Source organism: Nanorana parkeri, unplaced genomic scaffold, assembly GCF_000935625.1.
Source record: "Nanorana parkeri isolate BGI_ZX_2015 unplaced genomic scaffold, ASM93562v1 scaffold3182, whole genome shotgun sequence".
Classification (NCBI taxonomy): Eukaryota; Metazoa; Chordata; class Amphibia; order Anura; family Dicroglossidae; genus Nanorana; species Nanorana parkeri.
Window position 1 is genome coordinate 57,213 of NW_017309450.1, and position 8,684 is coordinate 65,896.

Below are 8,684 nucleotides of genomic sequence, written 5' to 3' on the forward strand. Positions count from 1 at the left end.
GAACCAGCATGTTCGAAAACCAGCCGGGAATCGTACGATTCTCGGCTGGTTAGAACGGTGCTCGGAAGACAAATGCTGAACGGGCCGGTGTGCACACGCGCACACTGCCCGTTCAGCATTGCGGTCATCGGAAGCCCGCCCCTCAGGAGGGCGGGCTTGCGATGATCGAGAGTGCGATCTGCCTGTCCAAGATAGGCAGATCGTACGTTTTTTTAATCCCTTTACAACCATCGCAAGACTAAAGTCTTGCGATGGTTGTAGAGTGTATGGCCACCTTTAGTTGTGGCAGTTTGGAATCCCAAAATACTTCTGTGAGAAATACCTACTGGCTGCTCCAAAGGCTGCTCCTGCCTAATATATTCTTCTGCCGGTGTCACCAGGTCCCTCTCATCTATCCAAGTGGTGTGGACAGTTTTTTGGCCCCATCATTCCAGCCGGCAGGGTTTGCATTAAATAGGGAATTTTAAGAGCAAAGCGGCAACAGTCTGTGAGTAGATCCAAATCAGATAAAAGAGTTATTTGACACACGCATGTGGGGAAAGGCCCTTAGTTTGTCAGGCCAATTCCAACCCCACTCTAGTTCATACAGCTTATATAGGTCTACACATATAGATAAAGATTAGGTTACATCATTGTTCAGTTTAACAAAATACATCCTAAATCAGCATCATTTGGTCCATACGTATACATAACAAGTGTCTGAGTTTAGATAAACTAAACTCCTAGAATGGCAATTTCTCCAATGACTTTAAGATAACAGCTAACACAAACTTCTAAGAAGAGTGACTTGCAACTTTGTCTCATGAACAAGTGATAAAACATGTTTTGTACGTAAGATGTTTTAAAGCCTATAACTGCATTTAGTATGTGTATTTAACATATATGTATAGAATGTCTATAACTGTATTTAGTAGTATGTATGTTTTTCTTTATTATAATATACATATAGAAAATGATCGTATAGTAGAATATCTTTAACCTGTCATTTTAGATGTCATATCATTTACTTCTATATGGTAGATTAAAGTAGTAATAAGGTCTGGGCGTTTTTTTACCTTAAAAGAGAACTAGGGGGTCAGTGTTTTTCCCCATAGTTTTCTTAAGGGTCACAGAAGGACATAAACTAGCATCCTTCCGTGACCCAAAGCTCAGTATATAGCGAGCTACATCTCACTGTATAGTGACAGCGCCGCAGCCGGATGACGGATCCCGACATTACTATCCAGATCCGCCCAGCTATAGCCAGCTATACCCACCCCCTCCCCCGTCCGTTCCTCCATTCAGCGCTGGAGGATCGGAGCGGGGAGGGGGGAATCCCTGCAGGGAGCCGTGACTGACAGTCACGGCTCTCTGCAGGAAGATGATCGAGAAGTGAGCGAGCGCCGGTATGTGTTCGCTCACTTCCCGATCTTTTGAGCCGACCTGTGACAGTTTCATTGTCACACGTCGGCTCGAACTATGAGTGGTTTTCACTCACCTCATAGCTCTTCTTTAATGCATTCTCTGCATTAGGGTAAGAATGGCCCAGCACCTTTTTTCTCCCCCAGTCCCCCCCACACTTACCTGTCAGCTATGCTCATCACCGCTGCTGGTCCCGAAGCGATCCTCCATTCCCCGAACTTCCGGGTTGCGGGGAGGTACCAAAGACAGAAGAGGCGTGGCCTGGTGGCACCTGTACAGGAGGCGGGGGGAAGATTGCTGCGGGGACCCACTAGAAAACATGGAATTAAAAACTTTTAAAAGAAAAACAGCCTCAATTAAAGGTGAATCTCCTTGTAGGAAATAATAATAAAGGAGGCTTTAATATTACTTTAAGCATTATATTACATAGACAAAATGGAGTCTAAAAATGCAATTCAGCAAAGATCATCATTTATCCCTACACAGCATTTACTCCTCTGTAATATACACTATTTCGGGCTTGGTTTAGATTTTGAATAACTTTATTTGGACTTCCAGCTCAGAAAGTCCACATTTCTAGTTTTTAGAAAGCTATGAAGTTATAATTGTTTCAAAGATAATTTTACGTGTTTCCTGCTCACAGGCTTCAGTCTGGGTTCTACTATTCAGTCTCAGACCAAAGGTATCTGGATGTGGTGTGTCCCTCACCCCATGTATAAGGATCGTGTTCTGGTTCTCTTAGACACAGAAGGCCTGGGGGACGTAGAGAAGGTGAGATTGTTAAAATGAGACTTTACTAATTATAATGGTTTCATATCGCCCAGAAACCCCTTTTGGGTATTTTGTAGACATGTAACCCACATGACCCACATAAATTCACATGACCGTGTCTTTAATGCAACCCCCAACAGCCAAAAAAAACCCCCCATCTGATTGGCCAGAGAACAGTCACATGTATGATTGAGTTTTGGTTTGAATGAAAGTCAGATGAACCCGAATTTTGGTTAAATGAACATTTGGATTCGTTCACGTTCAAATTAGGAGGCATCTGAATGTCCGAATGTAGCAAAATTCATACGGTTATCCATTGGGAACGCAACGAAATTGCGTGTTATTTATTGTCATTTGTTCTCCTTTACCTTTCTGTCCAACCAGTTATGAACGCATGTGCAAGGTTCAGTGACATTTTCAACACATTTAAGCTTTCCTACCTTTTAGTTTTGCTTTGAATTTCTGATAATTTCTTTCAAAACTCTGTAGTAGAAGTAATATTATTTGGAGGAAAAATTAGGTCCTGGCTGTGATGATATTATGTTCTCAGCCACACCATGTGCAGAGTTTTGCAGCTTGCAGGACCCCAATCTAAGCACCAGCAGAATGAGAGTGGTCATCTCTGGGGCCGGTTAGCGCTGTAGTTAACCCATTATACACACATATGGCAGCCGTCACCACATTTTAAAGGAAACATGCACTGCTTACAGAATCTGCTGCAGCAATTTAGACATTAAGACATGGAAATTGCTAGGCTGCTCCACAACCCTCAGCGTATGCCAGATTGTATGCAAGCGTGTGTGCCCAGCCAGCTAGACCTGGGTGCAGTGGCGTAACAACCGGGGGGGGCGGTGCGCTGGCCCCCGGGTGAAAAGCAGAAGGGGGGCGCCGGCCGAAAATGGCACTTTCGGCTAAAGTGCCATTTTGTCGTCGCAGCAATGATTTTTTTCCTCCCTGCTGGGCGCTGCTCTTTGTCCCAGCAGGGAGGAGAGAGAGTTATAGCCGGCCGAGCACTGCGGTGGAGACCACCGTGATCGGCCCGTGTCTCTCCTCCCACACCGCTCAGCCGCCTATCACAGTCCGGCAGAGCGGTGTGGGGGCGGAGACAGAGCTGTCACAGGTAGCTGAGCCAATGCAAACACTCAGCAATCAGTGATAAATGAGTGTTTGTAGATAATTGAGGACATGGTATGGTTACTATATCCTCAATTATGAATGAACGGGAGTGATCTACATCTCCTCCTGTTCATTCATCATTGTAGTTATAGTAAACATACAATGTTATCAATGAACAGGAACACTCATAGAGGATTCCTGTTCATTGATAACAGGGGACACAGAAAAAGAATGATCCATTGACATCAGCAGTGAGCTGTGTGTTGCATGTTGGTTACTGTTGTTACTGATGTCCGGATTGTTGTTCTGACAATCTGCCAGCATGTTCCTCCTCTGTAGAGAAGAAGATTGACTAACTCATCAAGATGTCATGTGCTTGTCACGATCTGGGATCAGGCTCGGAGTCCAGTAGCTGAAACAGCAGGCAAATTTGTGGTAAAGCAAGCCGAGTTCGGTACACAAGCAGACGGTTGTAATATAGTAGCAGGCAGAAGCGTAGTCAGAGATGAAGCCGAGGTCAGTAGCCAAAGGTATCGGGTATGAAGCGGTAGACAATGAGAGTAGTCGGTGAATCAGCAGCCAAAAGTCGGTACACGGGTAGCAGTATGAGCGGCATTAAAAGAAAAATTGTGTGTGAACTGTCTTACAGATGAAGGCGGTTCAAGGGTTAACCAATGGTGGGGACAAACCACAATGTTATTTTTTTTACTTTACTTTATTTGATCAAAAACGGACATACAAAAACTGCTTGTGACACCAGATCCTTTTTTTGACATACATTCAAAAGGATGGATTGTTGCACTGGGTCCTGTGAAAAGCAGTTCAAGTATATCTAAACCCAATAACAAAAATGGAAAATATATTTCCGCTTACCAGTCCTTAGATGTAGTGGCAGCATTGGTTTTGTTTTTGATCTGAAATCTACTTTATTTTCCCCTGGTGATCCTGCTATTAACACACATCCTGTCTTGGGGTGACTATAACTGTCCTGTATTTATGCAGGAACAGCATTGTCACTCTTGACTGCTCTCCTGATTTGGACTGCAGATACCTCCCTCGCTCCTCATAATTACAATGTGGGTAGATACATTTTTTGTCGTTCACATAAGATAGCTGGGAGTTGTTTAAGATTTCAGATCAATGCACAGGAAGTGACAAGGACACTGGATTCCTAGCAGGATCAACAGGTAGCAATATACTTGCAGAAAAATTACTTAGGCTTAATAAAGTAAACCGGTACAGCCAGTGGCGGACCTAGGGAACAAAGGGCCCTGGTGCAAGATTATTTTTGCATCTCTTATAGAAGTTGAAGACCATGTGAGCACCCCCTAATTATCCTGATTTATGTGCCTATATTATTCATTGTCTCTTCTGTTTGCCAGTGATAAACACTAGAAAGCAAATGGAGGAAATGCAAGAAAGACTTCAACAACTGAAAGAAGAGCAGGAGAACCAGAAGTCAAATGAAGAGATGGCCAACCTTAGGGCGACTGTTCAAAGGTTACAGGAGAAAATAGAGGGAGAAAAAAGAATCATGAATCAGAAACTGGAACAAGTCACCAAGGAGAAGGAAAGGGTAATACATTTATACATTTATTCAATTTATAAAAATAAACAATAAGAACAATTTTTATTTCTTGGGCAAAAAACATGCTCAGAATTACAATTAGAATGCATCAACAGTATGCTTGTTTTGTATAATAATGGAGATTTTCCTGTATGTAGTTGGGGTGCCCAAAATTTATTTCAGCCAAAAAACGAATTCAGGGGCACATCTGAGAACCTAATCCTATGTTAACACTATACATTCAAATATTTGTGAATAACTGACCATTACACCTATGGCCAAAAGTGGACATCCCTCCAAATTATTCAGTTCAGGAGTTTACAATGAAGAGTATTGTAAATGCGACATCACACACATTTTTTTTTAGATAATTTTGTCCTCTCATCTTCACCAGTTGGGTGTGGAAGAACTAAAGTGTACAGCACAGAGCCCTGACCTCAACCCTACTGAACACCTTTTGAGATGAGATGGAGCTCAAGCCAAGTCTTGTTTTTCAACAACAGTACCTGACCTCACAAATGCTCTATTGCCTGAATGGGAAAAAAATTCCCAAAGACACACTTAAATCTGGTGCAAAGTCTTTCCAGAAGAGAGGAGGCTGTTATTGTGTTTACCATTAAATGTAATCTTTATCCAAAGCCCAACTCTAATAAACTCTAATCCCTGACCTAATCCCTAAACACAAAATGCAGCCTAATCTCTGACAGGGGGTCTGGGCAAAAACATCTTGTGATGGGGCCTCTGCGATTTTCAAGGTTGGGTGTGGCCAGGACATCTCTCCATACATTGCACCAAACGTTCCAAATTCTTCCAGCTCCCCTACATTGTCCCACTTGCTGGGTAACATTCCACAAAGCTCTGCCATCCTTTCCCCTTTCCAGCTGGGGCAAACATAGACTATGATGATATTTGCGCAGTGACATCACTCAGCATCCCCACCCGGTTGTCTTCATGCTTAAGCCAGCAGGGATCAGTCACTTGCCATCATCATAGCAGTGGATCAGCACTGTCAGGAGGTGCTCATCATGCCTGACATGGATCTACATCGCTGGACAACATAACTGACATTGAATTTACATCATAGGGCATTGTTTTTTTTAATGGTGTGTTTATTTTTATTTCTTTTTTTTGTTGTGAATGAGTAACAAGGGGTTCTCTATACACTGTACTCATTCACATACGGGGGACCAGATATTTGGATTCCACCCCCAGACCTCCACATCCCCTTTGAGGCTCATCATGTGGGGATGAGGCCCTTGTCCTCTAAAGATTGGAAAAAGGTGCCTTGCAAGGTACCCTCCCAATGTTAAAAGCATGTGGCCCTGTATAGTTCAGGAGGGGTTGGTGCATGTCTGCTGTCCCCCATTTCCTGGACAGCCAGGGTGCAAAATTGTTTTGCCCAATCGGATGCTGGACAAAACATTGCCTGCGTTCCGGTCCACTGCGAACACAAAAAATAGAGCATGCAGCATTTTATTTGCATTCGCAGCGTAACATAATGCAGGCAATGTTTTGCCATGCATCCGATTGCACTGCGGGTGGGGGGCGTGGCTACGGTGCCATTGACTTCAATGCACCGCCATGCCCCCTCCCGTCCACGAACGAATGGGGGAGTTTACTGAGCGATTGCTGCCGCTCTGGAAAGCAGCGCACTTGGTGTGGACAAGCCCTGAAAAACATATACAAGACATATGGAATACAATAAAGTGACTCAGTTGTCACCAGGAAAAAAGCCCACAGTATCATTTTGTATGCACTAACTGTGAGATGGAGATGACTGCCCTCCAGCAGTGCAGCCACCTGAGGATGTCTGATTCTTCTGATATGAGAGAAGCTTAGAAGAATCCTCCTCCGCTCCCTGCCGCTCTCACCATTCAGATTTCCCGACATGCAGGCAAGTGGGTACTACTATTGACTGCAGCCTAGGGCACGCCCACAACCTCAGAAAACCCCACCCAGTACATCATGCAGCTCGCTCACTCTTACCACAACACTGGCATGCCACACCCACACCCTTCTCCCGCCTCACTCTGAGCGATCTGAGCTGGGTAATGGGGAAATGTCACTGGCTGGTCAGAATGTCAGTCAAGAGGACCTGTCTCTCCACGCACAATTTTTCTGTAGTGTCGACACTGCTTTTTTGGGCCAGCCAAAGTGGTAGAACGCCAGGGCCCGGTCGCATTTGCGACCGCTGTGACCCTGGTAGTTCCTCTAGTGCTTTCAAGTATCTTCCCAACTATTGAAGTTAAGCTTACAGGTCTGTAATTACTTGGTAAAGACTTTGTTGATGTTAATTTGTAGTTACTTTATTCCTCGTAATGTGGAATATGAGAAAAAATATATATCTTATCCTTATGTGGCAACTAAATATTCATTCGTCTTTCTTGTATTCTTGATATATGTACGGATTGTATCTGTGTCTACAGGAACGGGAATCGTACCTGGCGCAGGGGCGTCAAGAGGAAGCTAAGAGGTACGAGGAACAGATCAGAGTGATCGAGGAAGAAAAGAAAAACAGAGGCTACTTCACTAGAGTGGGTGAAGCATTGGACAAGGTGTTTTCTTTTTGGAAACGACTTTAAATGGTTATTAAACTAAACAAAGGCTGCAGCTGGTATTAAAAAAAACACATCTTTTTTACCCCTTATTTAAAAATGAAGCTGATATACTTGTAATTAGTGATGGGCTGAACAGGCCCGAGTTCGGTTCGTATTCGAACATTCGAATGTCTGAGAAGTTTGAATTCGAACTCGAACTCAATGCAAGTCTATGGGGGTAGAACTTTCAAAAATGATGAGATGTTTTGCTTTCAGTAACTTTACAAGTCTGCATGAATAAATTCCTGACTAGGAATGTGCTTGGGGTTGGTTCAAACCCAAACTCATGGAAACCCTAAAGTTAGGATTCAGTGCACTCCCAATCAGCTGTAGCCGGGGTATTGCCCACCCCGCAGCCACACATATACAGAGGGGAGATGCTGGTGACATCATTGACCTTATATAGTGAATCCTGTTTGAAATTCATTGAACCCCGAGCTTAGCAGCGAATCCTATTGAAGTTTATGGGGAGGGGAAAATTCTGTTAGTAGACAAGATAATAAATATTTTTTTTTTATTCTTTAGATAAGTTGTGTGAATAGGAACACATAACAAATGAGTTTTTTTTTCAAATATGATTGCAGAAGTGAAATGCATGATGTATCTCCTGACAATTAATAAACAAAGCAACAAATAAATCTTCTTCTGATGGAGGATTGTTTCTCAGCTTCCTTCTTTGCTTTTCTTCACATCAGATCCCTTCCAGGTATAAGAGATAATCATATCACAATAGGAAGTGGACAATCTTGTTTTAAGGAGACACTTGTGTTGTCGGGATTCTTCAAATGCAAAAAAAAAAAGCTCAGGGTCTGTTCTAGGAAAACCTCTAGAAATAGGTTTCCTTGGAGAATAATAACTTTAGGATCCACCCAATGTCTGACCCCGCAGTACTTGGCATTAGGCTGTAAACATGGAACATCCTGCGCTACTAACACAATGACAGAAGCACATTCACACACATTTCACCGATGACATCAGAGGGCACTGTGAGGCCACTATGCACTGTATCCCAGCAAGTGTTATGACTGTGTGTAATGTAACGAAAGCAAACCATGGAAGCCAGAGATGGAACCACATCCCTCTACTAAGCTACGCGATTGCATAATGGGGACACCAGCTGGAACCACCGTGTGTGTCCTAAAATACAAAGGCGGAGGGCATCTAAGAGTACACAATTGTTGGCAAATGACCCGATCTATGAGGCAAAACATGCTAACCTTATGTATATGCTG

At 43.4% G+C, this 8,684-nt stretch overlaps 1 protein-coding gene across 1 annotated transcript in view; it reads left to right on the forward strand.

Moving 5' to 3' along the window:
* The window catches only part of LOC108802861 (guanylate-binding protein 1-like), a gene marked incomplete at its 3' end in the record, with an annotated part of 56,285 nt that extends 48,896 nt beyond the window's left edge, over positions 1-7,389 (forward strand). Inside the window, exons 8-11 of the mRNA XM_018574715.1 lie at positions 2,045-2,172; positions 3,938-3,965; positions 4,671-4,864; positions 7,282-7,389. Of these exons, the coding sequence (XP_018430217.1) occupies positions 2,045-2,172; positions 3,938-3,965; positions 4,671-4,864; positions 7,282-7,389 (458 nt within the window). The remainder of the gene's footprint in view (positions 1-2,044; positions 2,173-3,937; positions 3,966-4,670; positions 4,865-7,281) is intronic.
* Positions 7,390-8,684: the final 1,295 nt, after the last annotated feature.